At 38.8% G+C, this 19101-nt stretch overlaps 1 protein-coding gene across 1 annotated transcript in view; it reads right to left on the bottom strand.

The window, feature by feature from the left end:
* PLCB1 (phospholipase C beta 1) overlaps positions 1-19101 on the bottom strand; it is a 408751-nt gene that overhangs the window by 159463 nt on the left and 230187 nt on the right. The window contains exon 4 of the mRNA XM_074150525.1: positions 483-623. Within this exon, the coding sequence (XP_074006626.1) occupies positions 483-623 (141 nt within the window). The remainder of the gene's footprint in view (positions 1-482; positions 624-19101) is intronic.

The following is a 19101-nucleotide window of genomic DNA, read 5'->3' as shown; positions in this document are numbered from 1 at the left end:
ATACTTGAGTATACAAGGTAGTGCTGTAGATTCTTACTCTGATATAGGCCAACCTTAAAACGTCAACCATTTACAAATGGTTTTACAACCATTTTACAAACCTTGATCCATAATTCTCACACACTTAGAACAAGTATAAAAGGGTGATAACTACTGAAAGATATTGATAAGTGCTTGGAGACTCACAGTATACTAATTTATAGCTGAGTGAAAATTTGCATGTACCATTATTTTCACAGGGCTTATTTGAGCTTTACAAACAATGTTCTGAGGATGAGCACAGAACAGGCGGCATAAACTTTGCTGAATAGACTTCCTGAAAAAAGATCATTGCACATTTCCTCTTGGGTACTGAGTGGCACTGCTCTATAACAGAATTGAGCTTCATTTCACAGCAATCTCCACTTTAATTTCATTTATTCGTATCTCAAAAGAATACTTTGAAAACATTAATTTATATGACACAGATGAATGTATATTACCTTTGCTATATCCTCTTGGAATGCCACCAAGTTCAAGTACGATATATTGACCAGGTCTGGACCATAGACAACAGTTATCATTCGGTTTTCCAGTCGGCCTCCTAGGTTCCCAGCATCCAACAGTTCGCGCAGTTTTGGATCCTGCAGGTAAATATGTTACAAAATAGTTAAAAATCTTTTGCAGACATTTACACTAAAATAGGTGAATATTTTTTACAAATACTTCAATTTTGAAAATTTGTGTTATTTTGAACATTTTAAACATGATGGAACTAGGTTCTGATCCAGTTAATTATTTGTTAAAATATTTAAAGTTATTAATCCAGGATAAAAAGAAAGTTACTGCTGTAAATCCTTCAAAGCCTCTGAGCTCTGTAATGGTACAATACAGACTAAAAGCTGTCCAGTTGATGGCTGCACGTTCCTTTTCTCAGCTATTTTGTCTCATAAGATAAGTGTACGTTAACTGGTTTACTCGTCAAAATAACACAATCTGTCCAAAGGCTACTGGCCTCAGCAGAGAGACTCTATAATTTCAATGGATCTTAGATAAAGCTCAAAACCAAGAACTTAGTTTTTCCTAAGGAATTGAGAAGACTGGAGTTAACAGTCTTAAACACCATGAAATGAATAATGTTTAATGGTGATGCCCTCCTCTTTCTTCTTCATGTCCAAAAGGCCATGTATTATTTCAATTGTGACATATGTTCCATTTATATTTAGTTTTTAGTCTTTTTTCAGGTTTATATCTAATATAGAAATTACTACACAACATTTCTGTGAATGAAAGATATATTCAATGATTTTTACCAGCTAATAATAGCCAGAACTTCAGCTTCACTGGTAGCACAAGCATGTGAGAAACAATGTCAGGTGATTTTGCAACTCTCAGTGCTTTTCAAACTGAAAAAACTGCTTGGTCCTTGGCCTCAAGATGAAGCTTATAAAGGCAAAGACAGATGAAAAGAAGCCCTGCATGACTGAATTCAATCGTTTGAATAGGGCCAGTATAAGAAAGTGCAGGTTTCCTAAAAGGCAAGATTTTTCAGTCCAGTACAAATACCAAAAAATGACCAGGAAATAGTATCACTACGGGATTCTGTGTAGAGATCAAACGATTCCAAAACTGACACAAATATGTACTGCAGTTTACATTCCACTCTCGCATGAACCTTTTCCCCCACTGTCTGCATGTGTTTATGGTACTTCTTAATATTTAATAACTTTTGAATAAGAATTTAAATCTCCACCAACCAATACAAATTAAATTTAGTGTAACAGGATGATAAGCTTAAGATGATGAAAAGGGCTATTTTTCATGGATCTCGCAGGAAATCCCATACAGACAAGACCTTAGTCTAAAAGGCATCTCCTGACTAGTATCGTATCTGCTTGTAGGCAACGGAGCTATGCATGTATTACCAAATACCTCACAAAGTTTAGGAGAGCATCTTGAAGTATGGAGTATGAACTGGAAAGAAACTACAAGGCTGTCTATCATAAAATGCTGAACCTCATTAAATACTGGGTATGATGGCAAGTGTTGCAGGAAAACAGACAGAATAATCCTATTTGAGGGTTCTGTAAAGAAGGAATATGATTGTGCTCCGAGACAAAGATTTCATGGGTAAACAAGTTAATGACAGGCTTTCACGTAAGAGAAAAACAGAAGAGGGATATAAAAACAGTAGCTGCATTCCAGGGATGGGGATTTGAAGGAGAAAGACAAAGAAATTGTGTTAATTTACATCTAAGAGAAAAGCTAGAGAAATGCCCTGAAGATGCTAAGTTAGTGATGGTGTATTACTAGATGGGTTACTTTCTCTTTTGTTTACAGGCTGAATGTTACAAAGTGCTGTTTAATTTCTCTGGGAGATGAGAACTCAACTGCTTTTTACTCTCTACCATCTCAAATCCAAAACCAGACTGATAAATGCTTCTGCTGAAGGGCCTGTCTGGGAAAAGAATCATTCTGAACTCAAACTGAACAGGATTGTCTATCTGGTTTTGTTCTCTTTCACATATTTGTCATTCCTTTCTTCTTTAACCTGAGTGAACCTACTGCTTACACAGTTTCACTCTCGGTGATGAAATGCAATCATATCAACAAAAGAAGAAAGAAGATAACCTTCTTCCTTCATATTTCGAGTCAACTACAGGATGTCTCTACGATGGATCATACTCTAGTTAGTCTAAGATATGTATTTCACAAAATAAAAAGCAAACATTTGAAATGGGATGTTTTTCCAAAGCGAATTCACCAAAAGAGAAGTTATCTGGGACTGGATCAGTAAGGTTTTTAGAAGTGCAGAGTAAGTGGCCAATCAGGCAACGAGAGTACAAATTTGGTCTTCAAAATCACAGGATTTTTCTCCAGGTTTTAAAGGCAAGCAATTAGACAGACCACCCTCTTTGGGTTGCTGGGTTTGGAGGAGTAAAACGTTGAGCTCTTCCATTCTGTTACAGACTTGTCTAAAAGTTTGACGCACACAGTCCCTGACAGCATTCCATTATCTGGCCACCATCCAGCACCTATCAATAAAGGGCATACACTACATATCCTGGGCTATCTCAGTGTAACCTGCAATGTGCTCCACAGACTTAAAATAGATATTTTTATTAGAAGTTCAGTTGAAGAGAATAATTTTGGTACTAACAGGATTCACACCCTTTTGGACTCCTGTCACGGGTGTATTTGCCCTTAAGGGTGACAGCTGCATTCCCACTTGTCAGTGACAACTCAGCCCTTAACTAACGATCTAGGCCTTATTCTTTGGTCCTTAGATCTGAAACTTAGATACCAAAGCACACTGTCAGCTCTTCACATTCCTTATCAACAGCGCTGCTTCCTTATTACCACACTTAGCTGCAAAATCTACTAAGGAGATGAGCAAAATGTCCTTTATCAAAATCTTGAAGACTATCGAAGCTCTATGAATCAACACCCTTTTTAAAATGTCAGCAAGTTTTTCTGTGGAGATGATAGGAAAGCACACGGGGAAAAACCAAACAGCAAGACCAAATTTAGCTTCTTTTACGTAAATCGGATTATTTTGATCCTGATAATTCCATTTTGAGGAACAAGGCTGAAAGTCTGCTGCTGTTTGGAGCTGCATTTGATATACTGGCTTATGAGCGGACAGATTGGTTTTTGGCATAAGCTCTTTGCTCGACTGGGGCATTATAATGAACATATTGAGCTCTTTGAGAGACATTCAGAAGAATTATACCTATTAAATATTGATTATAGACATTTTTTAAATACCTGAGATACTGAAGTTCTATCATGTCAGAGAACACGTCCATGGGATGCTCAATAAAGAGCAGGCTATTGACAATGCCCACCTAACTCATCAAAGTCCCCTTTGTAGCGTAATGATTTAGGTCTGCTTTGATGTTTTCTAACAAAGCAGCATCCTTTCACCTCTTTTACTCACAAGGTCTATGTGTCAGCTTGCTTTTTCCCTTCCACTAAAGTCTAGATGGAGCTTCAGCTCAGGGACTGGAGCTGCCTGAAGACCCTGCCCTGAAACCAAGTCAGGAAAGCCAGTGTTTCTGATGGGACACCTCTGTGGTTAAAGAGCTGGCAGATTCCCAATGGAAGATGCAAATTGTGGGCAGGCAAATTGAGAGGAGGTGACAAGGATGGTATTGGCAGCATGAACAGCCTTAGAATCCATTAAAAATAAAATTAACTATGTCAAACTGAAGTTAGAGCTGGCCAGAGAACTATCTGCTCATTTGGTAAAAAGCCCTCCGAATTTGGTTCTGCTGTTTTGACAAAAGTATCAAAAGAAAAAATATCTTAAATCAAATCCAAACAGAAATAGAAAATAGAAAAAATTAGTCAGACACATGAAAAAAACCCACAAGAGCTTATGGATTTCCTACAAAATTCATGAATAAATGCTGAATAATGATGTTTCGTTGGAAACTGGGATCCTGTAGACAGATGGATAAAAACAGATTTCAATCAGACTCCCAAAACTTCTCGTGTTGTATGTTGCTTTCACTGGAAATCATAAAAATAATGTAAACTTAAAGAGGCTATTCAGCCACATTAATGACAATCTCCGTGAAGACTGCTTTCAGCTGTGGTTGGTGTTATTAAAATGTAGCTCTTAACACTTAAATTCCAATTAACGTGTGCTCTGCACATTACAGTAAATGTCATAACATCTTTTAATAGTATCCCTATCTCTTTAAACTTTTTTCTGAGAACTTGCAACACACCATCTGTCTGGGAAATTTTTCTGTTTTTTTTAATACATTGCCATCCCTATATATAAAAGCCTGCCATGCAGTTCAGAAAACCTCAAACACGGATTTAAACACGCCAAGAAGCAGCGGGTCAGCCAGGGTTTCACCTCAGATGTAACGCACCACCTTTTGTTACTAACGCTTCCCAAAGCTGCAGCGCCAGCTCTAAGAGCAGCTGTCTCTGATCCCAGACCTACATTAAACAGTAAAAGAACCTGCCCGATGTTAAAGATTTTCCTCGGGGTTTAATAGTTACATACAACGTGATGGCCAAACTGGGTGATTGTTAAAAGACTCAGCCAGAACTGGGTTGTTAGAACAGATGTGCAATTAAAGTACTATAGGAATATTTTTTGGTGTTTGAAGACATTAATTTACCATGAAAACAATCTAAAGGAGTCATTCTAGACTACGCTACACTTATAGACTACATACAGCGCGCTCCTGTGCATGCAAAATGCCATACACTCCCTGGCTCCAAAGAGCTACCAACTGAAATAATTTTCTCAGGCATCTCAAGAGTAAAACATTGTCTTTAAGATGTCAATTAAATACTTGAGTCCTACTGAAGCTATAGGTATGAAAGGCATCCCAAAGCCTCCAAAAAGTAGATGTCTAAAGAAACCACACCCCAAAATAAACCCTCACCAAATCCTACTTCACAAACTCAGTGTTTATCAGCTATTTTCATGACTTCTGTCAATCTGACTTGCAATTTCCAAATACCTTCTGATACTGAAAAAATGCCATATTCCTTACTTTAAAGTACTGTGTTTCAGTGAAGTGCTGTGCTTCAGTAAAGCAGGGTTGGGTAGAACTCTACACGTTGCTGTACATTTTTGAACTATAGTACATAGCTATACGGGTACTTCAGAATCCCCTAGACCCTATATCACAACCCCAAATTGTTATATTTGTGTCCTGATAACTTCAAGACTGGAGGGGTTAAAAAAATTTAAAACAGAATTTAATCTTAGATCCTTGCTCATCAGAATAAGATCTCCAAACATTCAAAACTGCATTTATATTTTTCTAGCTCTTTATGTGTCCCAGGAGAGGGGAGATGGGGGAAAAGAAGCATAATTAGATAGCTACATATGCAAAGAGTTTTCCAGGAAACACTCAAATTTGTGCTTAAATTAAATGAAGAACCTTGCTAAAATAGGACCTTACATTATGACTCTGTCGAAGGCAAAACGCCCACGATTTTCTTCAAATAGAACAAAGTCTTATATCTTCAGGAATGCCTTATCACAGAGCGTTTATCAACAAAAATGCACATATATATATATATAGCAATGTATACTTCATATATTTGACCCAGATTTCAACATATCAGATCTTAACACTTCAAGCACCAGGTAAGTAGCTGTAGTATGGGCAGGATGAATAAGAAACACTAAGTTTCTCTTAAAATCAGACCACTTACCCCTATGGCTAGCCAAGGTCTTCCCAAGCCCTGACTCTGCTGGATTGATCCAACTGAACTCCGCAGTGCAAGCTGCCCAGCACAGAAGACCAAATAAGGGTAGGAAATACTTTCTAATACCTATTGAAGCGATTTTGTACCATCTCTAGTAGCTCAAGCACACAGTTCTGGTCTGCAAGACTTTTTGGGTCCATGATGATACTTAAGAGTTGCTTCTTACCTTTGTCTGTACAGGTTAAGTGTCTCATCTCGCCCAGTCACTCCACCTGCACCAAGAAATGAAGCACCTCCCTCGGGAGGTACTTCCCCACCTGTGTCACAGAGGAATAAAGTGCCCACCTGACAGTCTGTTCTCTGCCTAGTGAGTACATAAGGTGCAGGTGCACGCCGTGGAAATGCCTAACTTTGGGAGGTGAGACAATCCCACAAGCCCAAATCTCTTCTTGCAGAGGGACCATAGCTCTGCATTGCCTCTTAAGCAGCTATGAACTCCTGCGGTGCACCGGTGTGACCCTCAGAAACAAAATGCTCTTGCTAACTGGATTAAATTTACTGTTAACAATCCCGACACAGGTTTCAAAGCTGGTTCAAATACCCCTTCTGTCACACATCACCTAGCAACAGTACAGGACTAGGAACTTGGATTGACAGACTCATCCTTCAAAGAAATGCGTCTTTCTTCTCTCTCTCCTTCCTTTGTTGAGACCAAAGTCAAAACTATCAATAGTTTATCTTTCAACAATCCCTTTCACTGATTAAAGAGAAAGTCCATACATAGGAATCACACCTACAAAACTCAATGACAGGATTTTGTCTGCCTTCCTTAATGACAGTCATGTGAAATGAATATACCCCAATTACTACATCAAAGATACTCAAAACAGTGTTCACCAAACTCCCTCTTCTATTATTACACAGAATTCACAGGAAGTTTGATATTTAAATATATTCATTTATATCGCCAAGCCATTCTTACCAAATTCATTATCGTTAAACCAGAAATACATTTAATCTAACAAAGATAAAAACTGCACTACGGTTTTTCATACAAATATGTCTTCACACATTTCACAGAAGTGTATCAGACCAATATATGACCAAATATACTTGCAAATACTTCTGTGAAATTTGTTCTCATTTCTAGGGTTTCAGAATAGATTCCAAATTTTGCACGATATCACCATAACTACCTATGCACAGAAATAGAGCCAATACCTTGTTTAAACTCCTGAGTCTTCAAGATACCATTTTTATGCACACTAAGTCAGTGTGTACAAAACCAAAGGATGTTGCTTAAAAAATATATCTCAATAATCTAAACTGGTCTTAAATTGACCATCTGCTCAGCTAATACAGGGGAATATTTCTAGCATATAACACAGTATTAAGTAAAAGGAGTCAGAAATGCCTTAGGCTGTGAAGAAGGAGATGAGACATACCCACTGCCTTCTAGGACACATCTTGCTTGGTACCTGCAGCAACAGTGAATGCTCCTGATGTAACTAAAATCCAAGGACTATTCTTCCCATAGAAATTATCATGGATGAAAGGATACCATAAATCATACATCAGTCAATCCTGATTAACTCTCTCTGTGAAATACTTATTGCAGAAAAACAATTGTTTTTCCCAAAATAGCTTAATCCAACTCCATGCTTGAAGTGAGAACATCAATACATTCAGTTTACCAGGAACAGGTTATGAAAAATAATAAAGCTACTTTTTTTTCTTTGATGTAAAACTTTTGAGGAGGAGAGCACATGTGCCAGCAAAATGCATACTTTTCTTCAGTAGAGAAATAAGAGGTAAGCAAACTTACACCTGTGCAAAAGATATTTGACTTCAGAGAGGACTGCATCGATACGCATTTCTGAATATAATTCAGACTTTGAGTTCTGAAAATGCGGGATGAATTCACAGATTTCACGTTGACTTTCTACAATAACCACAGTACAAGACACGGGATATTTAAAAACATAGAATGTTATTGATCAGTATTTTTGTAATAATTATGAACACCCAAAAAACCCCGCTGAGTATTATGTCAGCAATCGGGTTGAGGGCACAGAAGCATCCTTAGCAAGTTTGCAGATGACACCAAGCTGGAGGGAGCAGCTGATGTGTGGGAGAGCAAGGCTGACAGCTCCCTTCCAACCTACACTTTTCTACAACACCATGATTTCTGTACCAGACATGACCACTTGTGTTACAAGAATTCACCAGAGACAACACTATGTGCTTACTGATAGATACTCAGCATCAGCTTTGCCGAAGATGCTATTTCTCCTAACAGGACAGAATCAGATCAACTTCTGGGAGAAAAGGAGGGGCATACTCAAATAATGAATTTACCTTCAATGCTGTATTTTGTGAAAACAGGATTTTATGTAAAATACAAAGAGAATGAATTGTATGTGCTAAGGAAAAGCCAGGGGACAAAAATAGGGCCACCTCATCCCTATTTTTCTGACCTTCTCACAGTTCAAGTGATCCAAATCCAGCTTCCCTGGGTCTCTTGTGCTCTCATGACAGAACATTAAGCAAATAGTCAGCCTGCATATTTGTTTAGTTCTCCTTCTAAACGTCCCTGTTTCTCAGGGTTTTTTTTAGGTTCATGGTATTTAAGTTTTAAATTGGTTGCAAGACTGTGTGTTGTAACAAAAAACAAGTGACAGTAGAAACCACATACGCAAAATCAAATGTGGTATTTTTGAGTTCTTCTGGATATGGTTGTGATTAACATAAAAGTACTTAATATCTCACAGTGAGCATCTTAATTTAAATAACAATTTTAAACAGGCAAAATACCTACAAGCTACAAGCATGCACTATCTTCTTCTAGACATTTTCTAACTCACTAACATTTTTATCAATTTTTATTAGCTGCAGATGGTTCATTATTTTAAAAATGACCTTTAAGCACACACGTTTCCTTTCACTGCTTTTCCTGTCTCAAAATACTTTGAGATTTTCTTCAGTATAATTTTAAAGGCAGAGATGAAGAGACAGTGGAGAAAAGAAACTTCTCTCATTTTCATGTTACTTTCGATAACTCATTTTCTTCGGTCTGTATAAGACTTGGAACTATAAAAAGTCTTAGAATGCAATGATTTCTACAGCAGGACGCACAGCACATAAGGGCAGGAATAGCTGGAGCAGCAGCTTTATTTTCACTTATCTATAAATCTCACATGCATTGTTCTTCCAATTCTGAATTGCTGCGTGGAGTTATTTTAATAGGGTTACTTCAGAGGTTGAGGTACAATCAGCTATTCATCTATGTATCACTTGTAAAAATCTAAGATGCTTGTAATGAGTTGAATGAGAAGTATTGCATGAATGCCCACTATACTTTTCAGAGTGCTCCATACAGGCTACAGTACGATTACTTGCATTTTAATGCATTTTTTTTTTTAGCTGGTGGAAGTACGTACACCTAGATGGTCTGTAAAGCTGGATGCACCAACTACCCACCCCATAAAAAATAACAGATGAAACACAGAAAGCTATAATTGAAAACATCTGACTAATGAGCTGTTTATTATTGCAACGTTTCAGTCACACTCATCAGGAGAAAAAAAAAGGTATATCCTGCTTGGCCATGCTAGCATTATTTTGCTCACCTGTTTGTGAGACATGTTTTGCTATAATTTTTTCAATCATAAAGTCATATGGGATGCTTACTGGTAAAAGCTTCAATTTACCTGATTTTAATTATTGCAAAAACCCACTATTCCCATTACCTTAAGTATTTAATTCTAAGAAACTAATTTGCAGTATAGCAAAGAAAAATAAACCATTTCAAAGATGATGCAGCAACAGTCATAATTTTTTCCTTCTTGTACTGTACCAGATAGTCAGCTCCTGGAAATCATACCGCCAGCTTACAACAGACTCTTAATGGCACATCTCTTTAACTAGCAACTGCCAACGATAAGTTCTTGTGCCCTGTTACTTGTCACAAAAACTTCACTACATCTTATTACATATCAGTAACAATAATTCAGAAATAGAAATCTATTTAGACTCTTCATATTCGAAAATTGGTGCAAAATTAGCTGGCACAGATGACCCTATTTCCTGCAGATCTCAACAGAGTTGTCCTGGCTCACGGTGACTGTTGAGCTTGATGGGAATGGGAGTCAGGGTACCACAAAACCAAGGCAGCGCTGATTAGCTGACTGGTGCCTTGACTCTCAAAACACAACTACAACCATAAAATCAGCTAAAAAGACACATGGCAAAATCATACAGCAGATGCCACTGCTTTGGATGGCAAACTTAAGAGAGAGGAAGTAATCTATAATGAGAACAAATTATTTAAGATTGGCTTTTAGAAGCTGGTCAGCTTCAATTTACTCCAGAGTGGATGATCTTCTGTAAGTACATTTTAACTTTTTATATAAATATGTAACAGAAAAAGACTAGAAACAAATTCCTGTTTTAGAAGACAATATGACTACTGAAAAAAAGAAGTAAAATCTAAAAGGAGCATGAGTAAGAACTACAGATATGTTTTTTTTGGCTGAGCGAAAGAGAGAAAACAATGAATAAATGCAGAAACTGGGTTTGGGTGGTTGTATGACAGATTAATTTTACTACCTGTGAAAGTACAGGAAACGTGTTCAGTCACTGCTAGGAAAAGAACATCCAAACACTAATGTCTTTGGCAGGCAGCTGCAGAGAGAAGGAATTCTTCAAGGGATGCCACGGACGTTATTTTAAGCAGTTGGGTTTATATTCTACCATTTTAAGAAATAATCGATGAAGGGGATATAAAAAGGGTGGCTGGATCGATCCGAGATCAAACTCAAAGAGGAACACAACACATCAACTTGGAGAACAGACCTGATGGAAATCCCAAGCATTGCACGCTCGTGAGCAGTCAAACAATGTGAGAATACCAAGACAAGGATGATGGAAAATCAGCGCAAGAAAGCGATGGAAATGGTCCCAAAGAAAATGGACTATATGGCATGAGGTCTCCACGAAGAAACATCCAGATGCAGACACTTTGGTGCAGTGAGCAACCTATACATTTGCAGGTATGAAGTATTAAGACAGCCGTATTTGGAAGTACTGTCAGCAATAATTCCCAACTTGGTCCTTCAAACTACTCCATTTCTATTAGCTTTTCTTACAGTTCACTGGAAAACCAACAGGGACAATAGTTGTTGCTCTTTAAAAAGCAGCAAAAGGATATTTGCCACCTGAAAACCTTGCACGATTTTGGAAACTTTGAAAACCCTCATCTAATTACCAATACCAGCCGATGCACTGAAATGAAGAGATAACTGGAATTCTGTATTAACTTGCATCCTTAACAACCCTCCTCACTTCAAAGAAGTTAACCTGGTGTCGTGGTTTGGCCTCAGACGGCAACAAAGAACCAGGTGGCAGCCGCTCTCTCAGATCGGACCCCCCTCACCTACTGCCACCACTGCCGTGAGGGGAGAATTGGAAGAAAAAGGCAAAACTTGTGGGTTGAGACAAAGGCAACTTAACACAACAGCAAAGGGAACAAGAAAACATCAATAACACTAAGAGAGGAATATACAACCACGATTACGATACCACTACTTGCAGACCGGACCGGAGACACCCCAGCCCGCTCCGCTCCCCTGTGGTGACTTCCTCTCCTTCCCCTTCCCCCCTGGGCATGGCTCCCATGGGATGGAATACCTGTGTCCCTGCTAGAGCCTGAAGAGAATTAACCCTATCTCCACCAGACCCAGCACACCTGGATTTACAGTAGTTGAGAAAGGGTAAAAATTGGCAAAAGAAGTTCAACAGTTATTAATTATTTTTAAATATCCCTTCTACAAACCATGGCAGCTTGCAAAGAATTCAATTTCTTACATTTAGAAGGTGGATCAGCACTTCTCTTCCTAGTATCACTTGCTAAGTGCCAGAGAGACTTCTAGTTATCCAAGAATTTAATGAACTACATCCAACAATTTAAGGCTGTTTCATTTAGATAAGAGGCTTTCAAGGCAGTGGGAAATAAAACACATTTTGGTGTGTATAAACTACCCAAGCAGTTAGTTAAGTCTAAAAATCACATTTTAGCCGGGGGAAGTCGAGTAAATAGGCTTGGCACACAGGCTGCAGACCAGAAGAGCACGCAGGAGGCTGGAAAGTCCTGCAAAAACTCCAGGCCATGCTTTGTGCTCCCCCTGTTGCCGTTATTTCCCAAGGATCCCCAGTGGAGCATTCCACTGAGCAAAACTACGCACTCCAGGGTTTGACCAAACTATTTCTGAAAGGTTATGAAGTCCAAAGCTCTTTGAAAAGGGAATTAAAAATATTTTGCGCACATAAGATTATGGCACTGAGGGTACACTTTATCCAGTTGGATCCTTTCCAATACATCCTTGGAAAAACAAATAGTTACAATGCATGCAATTTGGAAAGGAATATTCTGCAAATATGAGAACATCCTACATGTCACTTCCCCAAAACAACATCATTTGACACTATGGGTTTTAAAGTACAGTTTGCATAAAGGTGTATCTTAAATGGACACGAACTTCAAGACAGAATTCAATAGCTTCTCTAAAATATTTCTGTTGTTGGAGCTAGATTTTCAGCTATTTTAAAACAGTAGCCTGGTGCTTATGCAGTAATATTATTTCTTTTTTTATTCAGTCTTATCAGACAAACCAAATTGCGTAAAGCATTTGGCCACAGAAAACATTAGTGAAAGACAACGGTCCTTTTGACATGACGAACCAGTGAGGTGTAACATCAGACCACACTCACTCATGACATGTCTGCAGACAATTTAACATGACATTTAAATATACTAAATAATGTAAGAGGTCGCCTTTGCTCTGCAAGACCTCTGCGTTTCTGAAACACTCCTTTGTCTCTCCAGCTAAGGTGGGGAACTGTTGTATTCTCAGAGCAAAGCCAATTTCAACAATGATCGACTGCCAGCAAGGAGCCGGAGACAGGAAGATGGGCTGAAAGTGCAGCAATTGTAGGAAGATTGATGAAGCCAGGGTTTAGGCTAAAGCTGAAAGGATTTAAGGGTTTTGGATCAGACCGTCGGGGAATGAGATGCGCGGTTAAATCCCTGATGCTGCAGCTTGCTAAAACTGGTTATCCAGAAACACACACAACTCTTTCTCTGTGCAAGAGGCTGTAGGATCAAGCAAAGACAACTTGACCCTGACCTCCAACAGTAATCGTAATCTGGCTCTGCCATGCAGTTCTTATGTTTTACAACACACATTATTATAATGCATTAATACCTTGCATTCCTTGAGTTCTTTTTTTTTCCTCCTTTCGCTCCCGATCTTTTAACAGGAAATAAGGAAACAAACACAAAGCCTGGGCTCTCTTGTGATAACAGAGGTCAAAAATACTGCATTTCATTGGCTTCATTTCCTCCCTCTGTAAATTGAGTTTTTCTCTGCTTTGCGTCTCTTAAAGTCTACTGAATTTCACTTTTCTTATATTGTCATCAACAGCTCTTGACTCACTGAAAGTGTTAACACAGAAGTCTTATTTTTCTTTAAATCATTTTTAGAAAGAGGAATAAATGTATGCTCCATACTTATATATCTAAGTAGATTCTAAAGTGATGAAGCATATAACCTCATTGCATTAACAGGAATACAGGTAAGACTTTCCCTTTCTTGCATGATTATGTAGCCAAGGATGCTACTTGGAAAAGCCAGAAGAACCCAGCCCCATATATTGGCTTACAGTATGAGTATATCTTGCAATAGAAAATGGCATAATGCCCTTTATGTATATATACCTCCTGGAATTTAACAGCATCAAGATATGGGTAGCTAATAATTCTGTCAGCATGGCAGTGCTTCCCAGTGACTGCATCTGAGGCCCCCTCATCGTGCGAGGAGTTTGGGAGGGGATGCTGCAGTTTAGCCATCCCCACCAAGCAGCTGGGGGGCGGTGTCATATCATATATGTATATATGTATTTTTATTTCTTTATTCCCTCCTCCTCCAGTGCAGTCTTTCCACTGCTGTCACTGTTTTCTCCTCTTCAGTGGTGCAGGCGTTACCATGTTTTTTTTTCCTTCTAGCTTTCACTGTATAATGTCTACAAAGACGACGCAGTGGTGACATCTGTATGCCTCTGCTAGGAGGCAGAAGTAACACGTCTTAGGTCTGCTAAACATTTAAGCACCCTTGGAAGATTTATGAAGGTGACAATTTCAATTCTGTGGAGACGTATACGACTGCTGAACATGGTACGTAGAGAAAACTATGGAACAAACTGGTGTAAAATAATGGCGTCGGTTTGCCCCAGGTCAGGGCCTCACATCACTTCAATACTGAATTGCACACTCGGACTGCTCTGGTCTAGCCTTATTATTGAACATAAATAGATCCTAAGAGCTAATGCGGGGCACTGCATTTCTATTCTTTGCAATGTGCATGCAATATACAACATTACCCTGTTGTTTTACAGCATGTAAGAAATAGCTTGGTGTTTAGTTATTTTTTTATAACTACAAAAGGTCAATGGAAGCTTTCTGTAATTTTCTGTTACATTTAACTTTTCGAGGGAGACTGATTATAGAAAACTGAGTCCTGATAGTACTTTGAAAAAAAAAAAAAGTCTATGAAATCGGATCGTTACAGCAGCCTTGCTAACAAGGCTACCTGGAATGACAGTTGAGTCCCAAACACTAAAACATGTAAAACGAGTGACTTACCCCAGGAACAAACCAAACCCCCCACAGATAAAAATCTTGTGTGTAATGGATTGATATTATAAATAGAGAGATCAATAGCGCCTGGAGTCAGCCTGAATGCTGAAATTAATGACTCCCCAAAATAGCAGCAATACAAGGCCACGTGACACATGCTGGCACCTACCTGAGACTATACAGCGTGAGCAATACAGGGTCAAAGTCATCTAGGGACCTTTTTTTCCCTTTTCCGTATTTTTCATACCATTTAGGTACTTAAATAGATTCGGGTTTGTTTTATTTCTTTGGTTGGCTTTTTGAAAAAAAAAAAAGGACCTAAATTCATGTCTTTGGCAATCTGGAATACTTTGACAATATTATATATTATTTGTATAACAATAAAGATACATTGTATAATAAATGTGTGTATATATATATTTAACATAATTTATATTGGCACCACGATCTGTTTTCAATCTTTATACACTGGAGGGGTGCTCGTGGCATCTGCCCCTTTCTGTGACTGTTTGAAAGTGGCTACTCACTGTGCAAGCAGAAGTAACAACAGGGAGCAAATTCTCAGTAAAATTTTAAATGTCTATTTTGTATTTTGTTTTTAATCCTGTCTCATAACAAAGCTACTGGAGGAAAGGAACAACAATAGGTTTTGAAAGAGGGCTAAACGTAAAATTGGGAAACTTACTATTTGGGCAGGAAAAACATACAGCCTTACACCTTCCCTTGGAAAAATACTGTGCCTGATAAAACGAATAGTGAATGGAAGTATGCTTGAGCAAAGTTCTGGGCAGAACTCCCAGAGGCAATTTATTTTTGGCTTATCAAGTTTCTAATCTGTTTTTTAAACCAGGCTAGTGAATAGGTATAGATCTGAATGGTATGAAACTCACTATAGACACAGAAACTTTTAGACTACTGTGGATGTCATCTACCCAGATATGTGACCTACTGAGTCCTTTAACTGCAATTCTAATGAGACAGTGGCTTGTCCAAAATCAGAATCATGATAATGTTTCAGCTGGATTTTAAAAATTTTAAAACGACCACCACTGGAATTGTCAGTACTAATAAAAAAAGAATGGAGAAATTGAAATTATCATGGAGAAGATTTACATTATAGTAAGTTAGGATGATTGACACGAATAAACTTACTACTGCCCCCAAATCAGATTGCTATAGCCTACTATTTTGCTGGAACCTTTAACAAACATACCTTAATGTCACAGGTTTAGCTTTTTGATGTTTTCCATCATCTAGCACCATCAGACAGGTTACAGCCTAATCTGATAAAGCTTTTCTCTACCAGCCCAAAATAAAACGGAATTTCCATGTTCTTCATTTTATCTTTCCTCAGTCTTCAAACTCTGGAAACTTGATTATTTTTTTTTTTGATACCATGCCTGGCTTGTCATTCTCTGAAAACACGAGTAGTACAGAGAGTCTGATTCAGCTGTCTAAAGAGCAATTGCACGCAATACCAACATCACTCCTCCCAGCAACTGCAGGATCCGCTCTCCCTACAATCCATAAAGCCAGTCTATTGCCTCATTGGATGGTCTCACAGAATAAAGAGTAATACAGAGGAAAACATTAGATCAAAATTAATACTATGTTGGAATAAATCAGAAAAAGTGTTGGAATTTTTTTTAACATATACATTTCCTTTGAAAAAAAAATGCTTGCAAATGGCAAGTCTACAGCAATCCAAGATGAGAAGAGTATTGGGTCAGTTTTTGCCTCAGTGCCTGACTTTTCTGCTGCCATTTTGCAAGCCATTTGAATTTTTGTTCACTTCTTCCATCTGCAGAACAGATCTAAAATACCCACGTATTCTGTCAAGGGTCCTGTGATCTATAAAGCTGGAAAGTGCTATGTAAGCTCTTCATTCATGTGGTACCTTCCAATGAAAACCTCCATTCATGACCGATCTAAAGTGCATAATACCTGATAATATCTTCCTCCGTCTTCGTGACTGTGCCTCTTCTCAAACTTTCTTTTCATTTCTTTAGGTTTTATTCTTTGGATCTTACTCAGCCTATATGAAGTTTGGGGTAACAAATCTACCTCTATCATTTTTCTTAGAAGTCAAGGAACACCATGGCCCAATTCTTAGCTGTTGGTCACTCTTCCTCTAAGACTGTGAGGGGAATACTCACACGACCTACACTAGGCACATAATTACAGAGAGGTTACCAGAGAAACAGTTCTCCCAGATCAGTTATTTAGTGTTATATGATAATAATTGAATGCCCTCAATTCCCTGTGCATCCCATTGGAGTCAGAAGCTTGGCTCAGATCAGACCCTTGCAGTGCCATACACAGCGGCTCTGCTCATTCTTTCAGCAACCTATTAAAGTAACACCAAGTTTGTGCTCCAGTGAAAGGAATGAAATTGATGGATAAGGAAAGGATGGAGCACAACAAACTTATTTGCTTTTTACTGAACTCAGTACAACCTCTACCAATACGCAAGCCAGTGCCTTTGAGATGAGGTAGCTGCTCCAGAAAGATGCCCGCTTCCCGAGGAAGAGGAACTAATGAACCGATCTCAGCTAATTTTGTGATAAGGAGAAAACTGAAATCTCGCACCTTAAGAAATAAGGAAAAGAAAAAGACTTTCTTAGACACATTGACGTGAGTTTTCTGCTGCTTCTCTTGAGACCTCCAAGATCCTTTCCAGACAATGAAGTACGCCTACTGTTTCAAAGGAAAACAAATGTCTATCCAAAATCAAGTTCATATTTTTTAAAAGCTCAGAGCAACTCAACATGCTTTTTCCCCTCAGATCAAGTGTCAGCAGCAGTTCAGCAACTACCTGACCATAGCATACTTTATTAGATCACCTGTCAGGCAAATCCACTTTTGCCATAAAAAAAAAAACATGGCCATACACAAAAAAGGGGAAAAAAGAAGAGCAAAACAGGAAGGACTTTTCTAGGTGGATTTCTAGAAAGATTGCTTAAAAAAGCTTCCAAATACTAAATTAATGCCATTAATGGAAGTACTATGCAAGTGGACTTAAGAGATGCTGCATATAACATACAAATATAGCCTAGGGCCTGGCTGACCACCTGCAGCGTGAGCAGCCCACGCTGTGAGCCATATCCATCTACCTTCTGCTTCATTTTCCTGTGTCTAGACATAAGTGGTATAAAACATTTATGTGGTAATGCTGCAAAATTACACAATAAAATGTGAATTTAAAGCTTTGCTCAAAAAGTAGCTCAAATAATAGCATACCATGTGTCTCAAGTATCAGTATATGTTCAGCATGCACTAAAGGACAGTCCCAGGGTTCACCTTGTCCTCCAACCCTGCAAGCCATCAGGTCAGAGGAGCTGCTGGAGCCCACCACACCTCCCTCTTTGCCTACAGGTTCAGTCTGCTTTCAAGGGAATTAAATTCCCTTGAACTCTTAAATTCCACCTTTCAACTACAGGGAATGTAGCTGTGGGGTGCCTAGCCTTCCTGCAAAACAGGCATGGCTTTAGGACACCAATTCTTGTGACATCCATTTTATGTGTTGTACGTAAAAATGTGGTGCCAACCTATCCAGTGAACAGGAAGGGCTGTGTTCAGGAGGTCAGTGTAGCGACTAATGGATTCTGAGAAGAAAAGAGCATTTGGGATGAACTACTCTCGAGGTTTAGGCCAAATATGCCCATGACAGCGACAGATGCTCTCTCCGCACTTCTCGCTCCACAAGAAAAGGGGGAAGAGATAGATTTACAAGTTTAGAATGAACTAAACTACATTAATGAAATATTAATATTAAAATTAATATGGAAATAATGAAATAGATACAATATATACAAAACTGTATCAAGCTCCCAGGATGACGTCACTGGCAGGCACTGGGGAAGTCCAAGTCCCAGACTGGACTCAGCATCAGATGGGAACCAGATTCCAGCTCTAGAGTCAGGAACACATGGATCGGGATCAAAGGCAGATGAACAGACAGGGTCCTTTTCGCACTTCGGCCATTGAAGAAAGAGAGCTGACCCTTTGATCCCTCAGCTTTTATACTGAGCATGGGGCAGATGGGATGGAATACCCCAGTTGGTCAGGTTTGGGTCACCTGTCCTGTCCGCTCCTCCCCACCGATGTGACCCCTTTACGTTTTTCCATTTCCGACCCTCCAACGGGGCAAATAAAAAAATTGGCTGACCTTGGTTGTTATAGCAATAAGTATAAGCAAGGGCCTCTCTGCATACCGTTCCTTGGCATGGAGCACAAACGTTGGT

Source organism: Numenius arquata, chromosome 7, assembly GCF_964106895.1.
Source record: "Numenius arquata chromosome 7, bNumArq3.hap1.1, whole genome shotgun sequence".
Lineage (NCBI taxonomy): Eukaryota > Metazoa > Chordata > Aves > Charadriiformes > Scolopacidae > Numenius > Numenius arquata.
This window is presented reverse-complemented; position numbering and strand designations above follow the sequence as displayed.